General features: G+C 40.2%; 3 protein-coding genes and 1 long non-coding RNA gene across 7 annotated transcripts; 1 reads left to right on the top strand and 3 right to left on the bottom strand.

Moving 5' to 3' along the window:
* Window positions 1-80: 80 nt before the first annotated feature.
* On the bottom strand, window positions 81-5,130 carry LOC140783844 (replication factor C subunit 3-like). 3 transcript variants are annotated; one of them, XM_073130921.1, is made up of 11 exons: window positions 4,225-5,130; window positions 3,685-3,795; window positions 3,570-3,602; window positions 3,294-3,462; window positions 2,905-3,083; window positions 2,669-2,805; window positions 1,560-1,655; window positions 1,363-1,432; window positions 1,190-1,270; window positions 982-1,096; window positions 81-216 (listed from the first exon to the last, which is right to left on the bottom strand). In XM_073130921.1, the coding sequence occupies exons 1-11, from the start codon at window positions 4,864-4,866 to the stop codon at window positions 83-85; spliced, it is 1,767 nt and encodes a 588-aa protein (XP_072987022.1). In that variant the 5' UTR covers window positions 4,867-5,130; the 3' UTR covers window positions 81-82. The 3 variants fall into 3 exon arrangements, 2 of the variants coding, with proteins under 2 accessions (XP_072987022.1, XP_072987023.1); XR_012108190.1 differs by lacking the exon at window positions 81-216 and adding an exon at window positions 383-791 and having other exon boundaries at window positions 1,190-1,257; XM_073130922.1 differs by lacking the exon at window positions 81-216 and adding an exon at window positions 383-791.
* A 5,165-nt stretch (window positions 5,131-10,295) lies between these two features.
* On the top strand, window positions 10,296-13,133 carry LOC140783667 (transcription factor bHLH71-like). 2 transcript variants are annotated; one of them, XM_073130619.1, is made up of 3 exons: window positions 10,296-10,822; window positions 11,232-11,666; window positions 12,313-12,476. In XM_073130619.1, the coding sequence occupies exons 1-3, from the start codon at window positions 10,463-10,465 to the stop codon at window positions 12,424-12,426; spliced, it is 909 nt and encodes a 302-aa protein (XP_072986720.1). In that variant the 5' UTR covers window positions 10,296-10,462; the 3' UTR covers window positions 12,427-12,476. The 2 variants fall into 2 exon arrangements, with proteins under 2 accessions (XP_072986720.1, XP_072986719.1); XM_073130618.1 differs by lacking the exon at window positions 12,313-12,476 and adding an exon at window positions 12,849-13,133 and having other exon boundaries at window positions 10,305-10,822.
* Window positions 13,134-13,592: 459 nt separating this feature from the next.
* On the bottom strand, window positions 13,593-13,820 carry LOC140783671 (uncharacterized). The gene is made up of 2 exons (XR_012108169.1): window positions 13,760-13,820; window positions 13,593-13,655 (listed from the first exon to the last, which is right to left on the bottom strand). It is a non-coding gene; the product is annotated as an uncharacterized lncRNA (long non-coding RNA).
* A 127-nt stretch (window positions 13,821-13,947) lies between these two features.
* On the bottom strand, window positions 13,948-15,526 carry LOC140783668 (E3 ubiquitin-protein ligase Os04g0590900-like). The gene has a single exon (XM_073130621.1). The coding sequence runs from the start codon at window positions 15,205-15,207 to the stop codon at window positions 14,128-14,130; it is 1,080 nt and encodes a 359-aa protein (XP_072986722.1). The 5' UTR covers window positions 15,208-15,526; the 3' UTR covers window positions 13,948-14,127.
* Window positions 15,527-15,587: the final 61 nt, after the last annotated feature.

Here is a 15,587-nt window from a genome sequence, read left to right on the forward strand (position 1 = left end):
CAGCCAAATTGAGAAGGTACGGAATGCTGACCGGCAGTATGAAAGAGGGACGTTCGAGTGAATTTTAGAACGTGGCGCCTAATTACGGGTTGGAATTCGGTAACCGTGCATATGCTGAGCAGCTGTTGACATAAGGCCTAAGGGCACCCATGAAGGGCCCATTTGCCAAATGCAGGGGCCCACTAGCCAAGGTGGAGCCCACCATATGAATCAATTCTGGCATCATCCAGCAAGCATATATATGATATATAACTTAGCTAAGCTTAAGCAGGACGCAGACAATGATATGCATATGTGACAAAAACTCTACACTTGCTGCACCCACCAGGACTGCACTTGTGGTATGCCAATTATATGAAAAAAGACCTTTCCCTGGGCCATGTAAGAGAGATACTACGAAGAGCATTCACTGTATGAAACTAGTGTAAACAAGGTTACCTGGTGGTGACCTCAAAGAATGAGTTGTTTCTGATGACATGGAGTTAATCTAGTTTGCTTAAACCAAGTGTGACATGACCAGATCAAATTGACTGGCAAACAGCAGTATATATGTCACGATAAACAGACTTTCGTTAAGGTTTACATACTGCGAGTATAAATTGCATGACTTGTACTTTAGACAAGCTTTCTTGAAGGTCACAAGTTATTTTTTTCATAATCACGCACACTATGTATATAGTTAAACGCCAGATATTCTCAAGGATTTTGAGTTCCAGCTTCAGCAATGCTTTTCTCCCTCATATTTTTGGTGATTTCGGACTTGTAGAAGCTCATGAACTTTGCAGTAAATTCTGCCAAAAGGAGAAGGTTGAGTCCTTGTGCATTATATACAGTGACAGGGAATGGGAGGTAAATGAAACAGAAACATGAGGATCATCAGCTTTGCAGTAAATTATGCCGAAATAAGTCCTGGTGTATTATTTATGGTGAGATAGCATGCAAGGAAAATGAAACAAAAAACATAAGGCTGTGCTTCTATACCTTCAATTCTCATGAATTCTTGGACATCCTTTTTCTGGTCATGGAACTTTTTGCCGGCACCTTCTTCCTTATTTTTCATTAGAGTTGTTAACTTATCCTCCAACAGACGCCCCCGCTGGTTATGAGCAGAAGAAATGTTACTCCAATAATTGATAATATTAAGATTAAACAATAATTGTATGTCAGATAATCAGATATCTCATCTCACATTGTTATAATCCTGATATAAAGTGTTGATTTTGGCTTGTATCGGCCCATCTGAGTTCTTCTTCAGTTCTGCAATAAGAGTCTGTCTTCAAGTAAAAGTTGGTTAAAGGCCTAGCTGTTGAAACATGAGTTCCGACGGGTATAAAACATGATTAAAAGATAGATTGAGCTTACATCGAAAATATAATCTGGAGATACATTATGCTCAATAACATTTTTAAGCTTCCCTCGAATGATATACAATCTGTATAACAAAGTGAATAATCACTACCATCTTACAACCACACCAGATTATTAGTACATAGATACAGTTTAAAACATAACAAAACATCAACAAATGCAAAGGTGTGCAATAGTTATGTATTACTCACTGCCTTGGACTCTGCTCTTCCAAAAGATTTTTGGCTATATTAGCAATATCTTCTTCCCATCCAGTTAAAATCTCCTGGTTTTCTATAAATTGACTACTGCATTACAATAGATAATTGGAATACATCAACAATCTTGAACATAGCTAGAATTTATAAATTTTATGCAGTTTATGCTGGAAAACCTTAAACACAAATTTCAGTATTGCACATTTGCACAAGGCACAAGCTACTACGTTCAATGCTGGGAATTACAAGGGAAGATCTAAAGGCACAATGCCAAAAATTAACTTACGCAAAAAATGAGCGCAATTAACCTATTAACTATAAAGCAACAGATATCTGTTCAACTCTCAAAAAGAACCTGGTAGGAATGTAACCACATAACTTACCATAGATATGAGTAGTGAAAAGGCAAGAAATTGAGCTGACCAAACTGCAGGTGGGTTATTTATATAACAAATTTATATGATCATAGCAGGGAAAAGCATATTGAGCAAAAACAGTGATATTGTAAAATTCACGATATTTTTAGCTTTCATATCCACAATTTTTAAGAGAATTAAAGGCAGCTTCTGCTGCTTACAAGACATAATGTGCACCATTTTTCCTTGGTACTATAATGCTAGAATTATTAGTGAGCTTATTCCGGCTTCACGAACTACACTAAGGGTGCAGCTTAAAGCTACTAGATAGGGAGATTAGATGATGACTATAACATAAATATTTTAAAAACCAATATTATGGAGATTTGGAATTTTCATCATTCTGCTGCTTGAACTAGAAACCAAAACGAAAAAAAAAGAACTCCTCATCTATATTCATAAAATAACCTTTTCAATAAGACAATAATTGTCCAGTACAAATTATAAAAACTAAATGATTTAATGTCAAAATTTTTGGTAAAAGGAACTCCATGTACAAGCAAACAAACAGGCGACAATCTAATATCTCCAGTCTATCACAGGAAGGTTGGCAGAAACGAGTCATCTGAAATCTAGTTTGAACGAAGATATCTTCAGCATGTATGCAGTGATAAATGATGCAAACTCTACAAAGTAACGTTTGTTGTGCAAGCGTGCATGCATGTAGTATGTCTGCAACCAACTTACATTGATTTACATGAGGCTTCAAATGAACGAATTGCCTGCCGAAGATTTTTCTTTGAGTTTTCTGCAATTCTCCTTGCAAGATGATGTGGCAAGTCTATGTGTTCTTGCTTGGCAATATACTCCAGAACATCAACTATCTGAAAAGTATATAAAGTATAATATGCAACACTAAAAAATTTAAAACCTGAGAAGGCATGTAATTTAGCCTGATAATGGACACTAATGCAATGTAATACCTCGCCAACAGAAGGTGGAAGAAGTTTTACGACATTGCAAAGATTCTTGACTACTTGAAGCTTTGAGGCATCAGAGCAGCAAAAAAAAATCCTGTTGCAACCTTCATATTTCTCCATTAGCCAGCGAATGTAATGCTGTGCATCTGTTGACAGCTTGTCAGCCTCATGGAGCACAATAACTGAAAAACAGAAGGAGAAAAAAAAAAGAACATCAACAGAGAGAAAAATTAAGACAAGGTTCTAATCATTCAGAAAGTGAAAATTAAAAAAGAATATGCACGCGCGTGCGCACACACACACACACATGGTAGGAGAAAACAGAGAGAAGTTTATCACCCATTAATCAGATTGACTTTGCCATACACAGAAGAAAAGGTAGTGCAATGTACCTCTGTAATTAATATTATCACAATTGACGGCTTTGGCTGCTGGTGTGAGCGTCTCATTTATCAGAGCAATTATCACATTCTTCTCATATCCATGCAACTCTGATATATTAACCTCAACATGATGAGACGATGACCTCATTCTTATCTCAACGCTAGTGGCATGTTCTCCCTAGCGTATACAACAGAAATTAACTACTAAATTAAGAACATGTTTTCATGACTGGCAATTCAACTCAGTTGTGTAAGAAATTTAAGATAGGGTACTTCTAAAAGTACCTTTAGATCAATTTTCTTCAACTCATTCTTTATCTGCAAATAAAGTTTGAAAAGAAAATTAAGGTTTAAGGATAGGGTAACAACAGTATATGTTTTGATGGAATTGGTTTTTCACCTTCAGGTTTCCAGGTCCAAAAGCACCCCTTAAGTATGCAATAACCATCGTTTTCTTCCCAACCCCTGGTGGGCCTTCAAATATATAATGACCGCAATGCCCCTTTGCTACCTAAAATTAGTTGACAAAAAATGCATAGTCAAAAGAATTTTATTTTGATTTCCTCAATTTAATGATGAGCGACCAGAGATAAGCACTGAAAGTTTGATCCATAGGAAAAGGCATACATATACTGCACTTCAATGATATATATACTCTCGCCTGCATTGGCTAGTATATTGAATTAAGTCAAACTTTATTTCGATACCTAAGAGGACTAATCAAGCTTGACAACTTAATTTGAGCCAAGCTTGAGTCACCTGGTTATCGACAACCCTATTTATAAACAATGGTATCTGCTCTATAAACAACACTGCCTATCATATATAAAATTATAAATATGCGTCAATTTTTGGGAATAAAAAAATTACTGGTTTCTTGTTCCTCTATAATGTCTATATGATGCTGCATGAAAGAATAGAATATAAGAGTAAAAGTTACCATCTGATTGAGCTTCTCTGCCTGGTCCCGATTACAAATGAACTCCCTCAAAACCCTTGGCCGATACTTTTGCGCCCAAACGAACTCCCTCTCTTTCGGAACCGAAGACGAGCTCATCGGCTTCGTCGCTTGCCGCTCCTTCCCTCCTCCGACGGCGTGGATCGCCTCGCCAGCATCCAACAACGATCTCGAGATCAGTACCGTCGGGGCTACAGCAGCAGCCGGCGCAAGCGCCGAGTTGTCCGGTAGCAAATCATTCTCCCTCAATGGCCTCGCGTCTAGTTCGCCACGCGGCAACAAACCGGGGTCCCAGGACTCCAACCCGGAGAGCGGCGGGGTCACAGGCGGCGGCGCCACCTCTCTCGCGGCGGCTGAGGCGGCTTCCCGGCGCCGCGAGAAGCAGGAGGCGCCCCAGTTGCGGAAGCAGGAGGAGGATCTAGAAGGGTTCGCGCCTGCCAGGCTACGGAGGTAGAGGCCGGAGTTGAGTAGGCCGGCGTAGTAGGGGCTTGCGGTGGTGGATTCGCGGAGGCGCTCCTCGACGAGGGCGGAGGAGAGGGTGCCTTGAGTTTCTGGTTTGGAGATGGACGGAGCTCTCGAAGGAGGGGAACGTCGGAAGAGGGAAGCCGATACGCGAGTCGCCATGGGAGAGGACTCGGAACGGAGTGTAGTAGTAATAGTAGGCAGGCATTGATCGAGACCGGGGGGAATAAAGAGACGAAAAATAATAATAAGAAGAAGAAGAAGGTAGAAGAAAGGCGGTAGTTACTAAGGAGGAGAGGTCGATCTTAACAAGGGAAGAGGAGAAGAGTGCTGGAAGAAGGGAGACATTGATGGTCACGGGGTCCTCTTCTTTTAATTCTCTTCTCTTCGCCTTCCAGAAACATCGTTACGAGGTAGATCCTTTTCGATATTTGCGAGAACGAAGAAGAAAAATATTAACTGGGACCAGAGATCCATGGGCTCAAATAAGGCCCATGAGGCCCACATTGCTTCCCTTGTTGTTTACTAGTTTCACGTTGGTTTCGCGATTTGATTTAGCCGCATTCTTTTGCTCGTTCTGGTGCTGTTGGCCTAGACTTTACAATGTCACTTCGTTATTTGTGGACAGTGAAGTGAAACGAGTGTTTTGGCTGTAAATAATGTAGCTTATCATCACCCTGGTGTTAGATTGCAGATGTTTATATTCTCTTTTGTGTAGGTCCATACTGTAGAACGTCACCTCTATCTCTTTTTTTTTTTTCTTTTTTTTTTTTTTTGACAGTGAAGAGGAATAAGTGTCTTGTTGAATGCCTTCTTCATCATTGTTGCTACGGATGACTTATGATTCTGCTGCTCTTAGTCATTCATGTCTCTGAAAGTATGATTGTCGTCCAGAAGAAATTAATACTGGAGAATATCGACCGACTTTTGCGTAGTGTCTATCTTACTCTCATTATAATATAATCCAGCGGATGAAAATAAGAGATGATAGAATTTATAACTCAACGTTTTAAAACATCTATTTTCTATGATCTGAGGGTCAAGGACCCTATGATTGATACGATTCCCAGACAAGTTACACATGGGTGGATTTCTTTGCTCAGGTTTGCATGACAAAAGGAAGATATCTTGCATTTGTGACAACGTCCCTGCAGGGCAGCTAAGCCTGCAACGTACCAAAGACAATGGCAGGATTCCATTGCCGTATGACTTGGCCCAGGCTCTCAATTGCCAATGGATGGCCTGCAATTTTTCAATGCCCCTCTGCTAGCTTCTGCTACTCTTCCTCCTCCTCCTCCTCCTCCTCCTCCAAGAATCACAAAACTACGTACCTATCCTTGCTTTGTCCTGGGAGAATCCTGCGTGCCCATTGTATTGCCCCTGTCACCAGATAGCTGAGAAATAAAAGGGCTAGTATAGTACACTCCTTGCACCAAACTCCCCTATCAGCTCTGCCAATGTGATTCTTAGGTGCCCACACTTTGCACCACAACCAAAACTCCCTTTGTTACACAGTACGATCAATTGTAGTCCTATTCCAAGATAGCTGCCTCCTTTGATTCAGAGTACCGTTTCAAGTTTCAACCCTCAGCTCTCTCTCTCTCTCTCTCTCTCTCTCTCTCTCTCTCTCTCTCTCTCTCTCTCTCTCTCTCTCTCTCTCTCTCTCTCTCTCTCTCCCTCTCTTGTGAATAATTCAACTTGGGGTAGAGAGAGAGAGAGAGCGGCATAAGCGAGTGGTCCCTGGTTACCTATGTGTTTGAATCAATATAATATAATATAAAAAGAAAAAAGAAAAAGAAAAACCATACTGTAGTAATAAAACAAATTTGACAACCTCTAGTGGTTGATTTGTAATATCATTATTTATCTTCTTGAGTTTCTTGTGGTGAATGGATGTAAGCTTGCAGTGTACGACAACTTTAACAAGTTGGAGCTGCAGCAAGTCAGGTGCCAGAGTACCCTCAACTGTCCTTGAGGTAATCCTGATCAATCTCCATGTCAAACGATGGCTCATCCTTTCTGCATTAGAACAGTTTGATGAAGTCCCTATACAATGTAAGCAGGTTTATAATCTCCACGAAGTCTACATGCATGCTGGTAAATAGCTATGAGATTAAACTTGCACGAAGTGTCCAAATATAACATACAAATCGATGCTTTAAGTTGTCTTGTCTTACTACAACAACAAATCCAACGTCAATTTTTTTTTTCACACACACAAGAGGACGTGACAATTACAACAGTAGATGGAGCTTAATTCTCTGGTAGTACATGAAAGAAGCATTACCAGGCATCAAGCCAAACTACTCCTCTTTCTCTCTCTCTCTTCTTCCCCAATATAAAAGATCATACAAGTGAGAACAAAAGCCATTAATTTTGCGTCGCAGATTTGGCCAGTAAGCATATATATCTTCCAATTTCTCAGGTGACCACACAGAGGTGGCAGCCCTGTAGCCTCTCTCTCTCTGTCTATCTCTTAACCATATGCAATTATCCTTCCGATAAGACCAAAAGCCATTAATTTTTCTTTGGCAAAGAGATGCCACAGTTGCACATGACACTGCACTAGTAATTCCTCTTTACATGCATATATGCCTACATGGCTCTCCTTTTTTGCATCAAAATTATTCACCAGAGAGGTGTTTGATTTGTCTATCACTCGTATAGATCGATATAGATAGACTGTGGATGATTAGGTTGTCTTCTCTTTCTTTTTCTTTTTTTACGTGGTTCCCAAGAGGGTTGTCACATGGATTCCCTGACAGAGTTGGACCACGGTCCAAAGCCTTCTTCTCCTTTTTGGGCCCCATTCTTATACGGCTTTCAACGCCCTCCCCCTCACTCTCCTCACATACATAGAAAACAACATTGTCCACGTCCCTTGTGTTGTCACCTTTCTCTATTCTTTCTTCTTTCTTCTTTTTCTCCCCTTTCTTTAACTATTTCCAACTTCATTTGATCCTCCTCTAATCAACATCCGTGCAGGACTTGGATTATAAACTACTAACAAAACTCCATCAATGAGAAAAGAGAGCATTCTCACTATAAAAGAAACAAAATCTCGAACAATAAGAACGGAGACCAAGGTCATGTCATGGAGGAGTGGAACGTAGAGATGCCATTTGAGCTTCCCATGTCGGAATGGAGAAGGAAGACACCGGATTAGCATCATTATTAGAGACAAAAGCTGGGCTAGATGCTCGACTAATCATACTTAATTAATTAATTAACCAAACCACGTATTGGGTTGTGTGTAAACTCTGTACTTCACTCGCTCCACTTCCTGCCCAAATAAAAGACATTCTTAGAAACTTTACACTAAAATGCTTAGATTAAGGAGCTCAGCTGGCATGGATCTTGAGGCTCGTGCAGAGTATTAATCGAATGTATAATAAATTTTCACCAGATTAAAATTTATAATCTTTAAAAGAATTATTATCTCTGCAGATATTTGATCAACAAATCTATTTGCTTAACGTTTTTTTTATTAATTTTAAGATTAAAAAAAACGAAATTTATTTGCTTAACTTCGTCTCATGCAATTGTCATATGTGTACCTTGGGATGTACTTTTGTTTTTTAGGTACATTTAAGCATAGCATGCAAAAAAAAAGGGACCCTTAAAAAAATAATTTGCAAAGAGAGGTCACGGACGACACACAGACCACCCCGCACGTGTTGAATACTAGGGATTATAAATCCTAACCAATTAAAGCCAACGGGTTAAACACATAGTAAATTAATAAACTAACACTTATCCCTCTCCTAATTAAATTTTAAGGCTAAATAATTCGGTATGCTAATTAGCTATTGCCTCAAAAAAATGGGCAAAAGAGACGAAGTTTTTATAATTAAAGAGTATTGTATTTAATTTTCTGATTTAACGTATAAAATTAATTGTATATATTTTATATATAATATAGTGCATGTAATTTTTATATATAATTAAATTATAAAATCATGTTATATAATTTTTAAATTTTTTTAATATTAATACAAATGAAAAAGAAGAAGACAGTAAGTGAGGACTCTTTGACACAAGCCTCTGAGTCATATGGTACTGTAAGAGCGTCGAGACTGAAGGATCAAGAATCATCGATAGATAGGAAAACAAATTAAATAAATTCCAGGCGCTAGCAATAAGGACTAGAAAACAAAACAGGTATAAGATGTTTCATCAATCATGGGAAATTGAAATTGATGATCACTAGCTTAGCAATGAAGTTTGCTTTAATTTTTCTTATGATGTTACCAGCAAATACTTGAACCAATTAAGCAGTAGATTAAATGGAACAGTAGAGGCCAAAAAATTGTCCCTCCCTTTGGGCCTGGGACCTGGGTGCATAATACCCAGAGCTTTGTTCTTTCGTGTATTAGTGGGCCCAAGGAGCATCCTATCTATTTTATGGACCTAACGTTAATTGGACCACATATTATATATATACGAATAATTACACTGCGCCTACCATTTTCATATATAGACCTTTATTTTATCTTTTATGATATATTAACCATCTTAATTATATAAAATTTCCAGAGCATTTGATTAGTTTTAGACGCTGTAGTGATCATTTTATCTTATTTTAGATGAGAGAAAGAGAGAAGTACTGAGGATAAGACGGTTATTTGATGTTTTTCGTTAACATGGTCAATAACAAGAGATATTAGATAATTGAGAGTCAAAGTGTCGTATAAAAAATAGGTTAGTATGAAAATGAGCTATAGTTTATGATATTTAGTTGTAATCAATCCTTAAATATACTTGTTAATTAAACATACACTTGGAGAGAAAAGATTCAGATATACCACAACATAAATTGAGGATTAATTTACCAACTAGCCTGTGGCGTCTTGGGTTATGGCTCACTCGCAGGCCCATGTGCTCAATTTTGTCTCTCTCTCTCTTTTTCTCTTCTCTCTCTTCTCCGAAATATTAGATGTAATCAAGAAATATATATATATATATATATTAGCAGATCTGGTTCTTGTCTCTGTGCGAATGATCATATGAAGGTCCCCCTCCTCAGTTCAAGACATGGGCTGCAGTCTCTTTGCCAGCATCTATGGATTTGTGAAAGCTAGCAACTCTACGTATCCATACAAAGAGAGAGGAGAGAAGAGAGAAGAGAGAAGAGAGAAGAGAGAAGAGGTATCACTTTATTTTTTGAAGCAGAAAAGTTGTTCTTCTTTCCTGACCCCTCACGTGTAATCACCTTTTCACCACACTCTCCCCTCCGGTTTCAACACCCCTCTCTCTCTCTCTCTCTCTCTCTCTCTCCCCCCAAATTCCTCTCGAAGAAAAAGAAAAGTGGCCTTTTGGTGTTAATTGTTTGTAGTGTTATGTTATTATGTTACGGGCCTTTTTGCCATGTATACTACCCCCCTTTTAAATCTATTATTTATGTTTATATCCTTCTAACTGGACTTGGTATCTGGCTACATGAATACCCAATAATTAATGTTATCTGGTTGTCATTTTGTTTCATGAAATAGAGAGAGAGAGAGAGAGAGAGAGAGAAAACAACTGTTTTGAAGGATGTATATGTAAATAAACACATTATAGGGGGGCATAAAATGCAAAAAAGGTCATGTTATCTAGTCATGAAGGTGAAGAGAGAGAGAGTGAGAGAGGTGTTCAACAAACAATAGTGAACTCTAGTGGGAAGCTACTAACAAGCATTCACACAAATACAAGAGAGGAGAGAGAGACAGACAGACAGACAGAAGAGAGACAGAAGAGGGGGAGAAGAGAAAACGCCATGACGCTAGAAGCTCTCTCTTCTAACGAGCTCCCTACTTTCCTCATCTACGACACCATCAACGCCACCCCGTTACTCCACCACCACCATGACCCGTCTCCTACCTCAAGCTTCCTCCTTGACAATGCCGGCATCGTGGGGAGCCCACTGGGCCTCCGTGTCACGGGTGCTGCTCCGCCGGAGCCGGCCACGGCGCAGGGGAGGAGAAAGAGGCGGCGGCGGCCGAGGACTCGCAAGAATAAGGAGGACGCCGAGAGCCAGAGGATGACTCACATAGCCGTCGAGCGCAACCGCCGCAGGCAAATGAACGAACACCTTGCCGTCCTCCGCTCCCTCATGCCGGAATCGTACATCCAAAGAGTACGCACAACATCCGCTAAATAATTTTTACACATTTCTATTAAAATGATCAATTTTGGATGCTTAATTGATATAAAAAAGAAAGAAAGAAATGGATTACAATAGTTACCACTTACAGGTGTTTGTCAAAATGCTCTCGTTTCTTTGTCAATCCAAGTTGCATTTTCTTTTCTTAAATGGCTAGATTTACCCCCTGCCAAGTTGATCATTAGTAGTGCCCAATGCGTGTGTAGGGATCAATCTATACTTTCTTTCAAAAAGTAGGCTAAAAGGAAATTCTGTTTGTAGGATGTGCTATTAATATATCGCCCCTATCATTAGTTCATTAATTTCTAGTACTAGGTACTTTTTTTATTTTGGTGCCAAAGGAGCATGTTTGTTGAAACTTTATAGTGGCATTGTTTTATAGGGTGACCAAGCTTCAATTGTGGGAGGAGCAATTGATTTTGTAAAGGAGCTTGAGCAACTGCTTCAGTCTCTAGAAATCCAAAAGAGAACACTTCTACAGCAGCAAAAGAGCAAGCAGGTCGACACAATGCATGGCATTGAGTCTACAAACACGAGCGATGGCCCTGACTCCCCTCCATTTGCACAATTCTTTGCCTATCCTCAATATGTTTGGTGCCATGCTCCCCGGGACTACCCTGTGCCAGAGAGCCGGTCGGCGGTGGCCGACATCGAGGTGACTTTAATTGAGACACATGCGAATCTCCGAATACTATCGCCGAGGCGGCCGAGCCAACTCATCAAGATGGTGGCCGGCCTCCAAACCTTGAGGCTCACCATCCTACACCTCAATGTAACCACCATGGACACCATGGTGCTTTACTCTATCAGTGCCAAGGTATGCACTAGTATTTGCCTCTTCATATGGGTCACATGAGTATAGTCAAGTATATTTGCATGTACGTTTTTATTATTTAGATATTAGATGCCACTGGAGCATAGTTTACATCTACCCATGTGAAATTATGTGGTAATCTATGAGGGTATGTTGGTGTGGGGGTGATTAGGAAACGAAATCAATGTTGTCTTGACATTTGGGAAGTGTCAGATATTCCCTTGCATTTGCCTTTTTCTCTCCATGGGGAAATGTTCTTGGGGTACCTCTAAAGTAGATCTCCCAGGTACTATACTTGATTCAAACAGCCTCCTTGGGTTTAAAAAACAAAGGAAGAAAGGAAGTGTCATAGGTGATAGATATTACCCCCAAAGTGTTGCATCACTAGGACAAGAAGAAAAGGGTGTTTGGTTTGTTGCCTAAAAGTTCTGCTTCTCTTTTAATTAACAAAACTACCGTGTTATTTAACTACCAATTGTTATCTCATCTTGGCTCACAGCTCACAATATCATGTACCTTTCAGAATCTTAGAATTTTGTGAACTCCAAACTAAAGCAAGAGAGCCAATATTTAAGCTTACTATTTCCCTGCTCCTCTGTATTCAAATTAGGGTCCACTAAGCATTGGATTTCCTGTTGCTTTTGACCAGATTGAGGGCTCTCTTCCTTCTCTGATGGAATGCCATTCAGGTGGTGGCCAAGTTGGTTCTTTAACTCTGACATGTCCAATTTTTGGGGAATACTTTATGACAATGGTGTTTTAAGACATACTTTTTATCTCAGGAGCCAATCAGACATATTATTTTGCTACTTGCTTATATATATATATATATATATATATATATATATATATCATTTTATATCTGACATGTCCCACATGAGAAAGGACATGCAAGGCAGTGGTCAAGAGAGAAAGTAATCTTTGCATTTAATTAGTTTCTCCCTTGAGGATGTCTACAACTTTCCTTGAATCTACAACTGTTCCTCAGAATCTTTTTGCTGTTCTCTCACAGAGTATACAGTTGTTTGTGCTTCTCCATTATTACCTTCACCACACTTAATGCCAAACTGCAACTAAATACCTCCCAATAGTTCATTAATCTAACCTAGATCTAGTCTTTATTTTTTTAATGTTTTTTTTCTTCTGTGAGTGATGTTCTTTCTGAGTACATGGAGGGGTTTGCAGGTAGAAGAAGGCTGCAGCCTGACCACAGTAGACGACATTGCAGCTGCGGTCCACCACATGCTCTCCTTGATTGAATCAGAGATGGCTCCGTTTGATGATAGGAGGGAGGAGCAAATAGATTGAGAACCAACTTGTCATTAGCTTTTTTTTTAATCTTTTTTTTTTTTTTTTTTGCCCACTTCTTTGCTTGTAGTTATGTAGCATAGCTAGCTCTCTTTTGAGTCTTTTATTGAGTCTTTCACATAATGGGATCATGAGCGGGCCCCTCTCTTCTTTTTCTTCCAACTTGAAAGTTTTTGTGGGATAGCTCAATTTAGGGCCGACGTGGAGACCCCAATAACGACCATCATTTAGCTCAATTTAAGGTCCATTTGAATCTCTTAATGACAATTAGCTCGATTTATTTTCCCTTTTTTTGTTAAACTAGTTTTGAAATCAAATTGTGGGCCGATTCACGTACACCTGTGGAGTGGAAGTTGGCATGGAGACCCATCACGCCGTTGGGCCACAATAATGCCAATTTTTTTTTTCATATGAAGATAGTATCTCCCCACATCATGAATTCATAATTTATTATAGATTAAAAAACCAAAGGATGCTAGAAATCTTTGCTCAATAAATTATTTCAAGAAGCTAGCAAAATTACCTCATAAACTAAGGTATTATGAACTATAAAGTGGGATCAAACTTATCTGGTTTGTTGGGAGGACAGTTTGATTTGGGCTATAGATTTGGGGCCACATGTCAGAGAATTCAATGATGCAGGCAAGCTCACTTACAGACCAGTTCAGAATTAAACTGAACAGCCTGTTGGATGTTCATCAAAGGAAGAATCAAAGCTATAAGGTAATCAAGACAAAGATCCTGACTCTAAAAAAAAAAAAAATTCAGTTCCTTGTCTTGATCTATACCTTATGTCTACTTCACTAATGCTGTCCAGCATCATGAACATATGAAATAAGCTGAACTCATAGCACTTCCTCTGGTATAAGAATTCTGGGCTAAAATCATTTCAAGACTCAGAAGAAGAACAACCTGCACAAGGATCATTATGTGGAGAAAACCAAAAAAGAAGGTGAAGAAAATTAACACAAACATGGGGAAGCAAAATATTCCACATTCTATCAAACATCACCAGACTCACAAGAGCATTTAAACTCACCCAAGCCACAACATGTCTGTAAAGAGCTAAGAGGGATTGGTTACCAAGTATTTGGAGAAGAGGATTCCTTCACATCACCTTCTTGTCCCTTTTATCCTACTTACAAATGCCAAGTACTTACATGGGAAGGAGAGGATTCCTCCCTTTTCCATATCCATTGAAGCAGAACCTCCCACTAGAGAATGATCTCTTCATTGGCACAGGGCTCATAACACAATGCAATCCCCTGCTCCTGCTGCTATCCTTACTGTGCTCTCCCGGCCAACGCCTCGCCGAGCTGCCGACACCCCCCAGAAGACCGTGCTCCTTCGCTGCTGATAGTTCATCCTCCATGCTTATCTGCAGCACGTCGGCGATCGACAGCCGGAAAATCTGCGAGTCGACGGAGAACGATCGCCGAATTGGTTGGATGCCGCCGTCTCTGATCACAACTATAGAATTAGCATCCTCCATCCTTTCGGATTTGGGCTCATCACCATCATTTACCAAGTGGGTCTCTTCCTCAATACCGCTCGCCAAATCCTCTACAATCACAACCATCTCTACTCCGGGTGAACTGTTATCCAGCTCCGGAGACGGCGACGGCAATTGGGGCAGCGCCAGCGGTGTGTTCATGGACACGATATTGGCGCGACAAAGAGGGCAAGTCGAGTGTGACTTCAACCAAGTATCAATGCATTGGACATGGAAGGCATGGCTACACTTGGGAAGCAGCCGAAGGTTCTCATCCTCCCCGAATTCACTTAGACACACAGAGCAATCAGTTCCGTCCACCAGCCCATCACCCTTCCTGTACTTGCAAACCGCGATCTTACTGATCAAGGCCTCGTCGAGTCCATTCGACGGAGACACCTGCCATATTTCCTGCCGGTGGGATTGCCCGAGGTTGGCATCAGGCTCACGGTCACCATGCCCCGGCCCGAGGATTCTTCGCCGCAGGGAATCAAAGCTGCCGCAGTACTTGGTAATGATAGTATAATAGCTCACGAGGAGGAAGGCGCTAGCGAGGATGCCGATGATGGCGATCACAAGCGGCGAGAAGGTCGGGCCGGAGTCGTCGTCGGAGAGCTCAAAGGGAGGAGGAGGAGGGAAGATTATGTAGCACCATTGAGGGCAGTAGATGCTGCAGAAGCCCTGGGAGCAGTCTTTGGTTGGCTCATAAGGAACCCAAGTTGGTTGGTTTCCGATGGAGGCCATGAACAAAGACAGATAAGAAGAAGAAGAAGAACAATAGGTCAGAGGAATGGTCTCATGGATGGAAGTACTCTTGAGGATCTTTGTGAGTTTCTGGACCAAATGATTAGTTAATGGTGGAATGCTTTAAGGTTAGCTTTCTTGGGAACTGTAGAAGACTGATGTAGATCAGGAGTGGTGAGATTGGAGAATGGCTGAAAGGAAGCAGACTGCTTCATTGGAAAGCAAAGTATTGAGGAAGAGACATGGTTGGTGAATGGTTTCTTGCTTTTGTTTTTCTCTCTTCTTTTCTGCTGTTGCTTGGCTTCCTTTTTCTTCTTTTATCTTCTTTTCTATAATATATATATATATATATATATATATAGAGAGAGAGAGAGAGAGAG

The sequence above is a fragment of the Typha latifolia genome, chromosome 3, assembly GCF_019914945.1.
Source record: "Typha latifolia isolate L0001 chromosome 3, TyphaL0001v2, whole genome shotgun sequence".
Taxonomy (NCBI): domain Eukaryota; kingdom Viridiplantae; phylum Streptophyta; class Magnoliopsida; order Poales; family Typhaceae; genus Typha; species Typha latifolia.

What these genes read in the sequence shown, in the direction of transcription:
- LOC140783667 (XM_073130618.1), top strand. Translation starts at nt 10,463, where the DNA reads ATGACGCTAGAAGCTCTCTCTTCTAACGAGCTCCCTACTTTCCTCATC. An exon ending in CGGAATCGTACATCCAAAGA is followed by an intron (nt 10,823 to 11,231) that starts GTACGCACAACA and finishes ATTGTTTTATAG; the next exon opens with GGTGACCAAGCTTCAATTGT. An exon ending in TTTACTCTATCAGTGCCAAG is followed by an intron (nt 11,667 to 12,848) that starts GTATGCACTAGT and finishes AGGGGTTTGCAG; the next exon opens with GTAGAAGAAGGCTGCAGCCT.
- LOC140783668 (XM_073130621.1), bottom strand. Translation starts at nt 15,207, where the DNA reads ATGGCCTCCATCGGAAACCAACCAACTTGGGTTCCTTATGAGCCAACC.
- LOC140783844 (XM_073130921.1), bottom strand. Translation starts at nt 4,866, where the DNA reads ATGGCGACTCGCGTATCGGCTTCCCTCTTCCGACGTTCCCCTCCTTCG. An exon ending in GAAGCCTCATGTAAATCAAT is followed by an intron (nt 1,656 to 2,668) that starts GTAAGTTGGTTG and finishes ATTGTAATGCAG; the next exon opens with TAGTCAATTTATAGAAAACC. An exon ending in AGAATTCATGAGAATTGAAG is followed by an intron (nt 217 to 981) that starts GTATAGAAGCAC and finishes GGATGATGCCAG; the next exon opens with AATTGATTCATATGGTGGGC.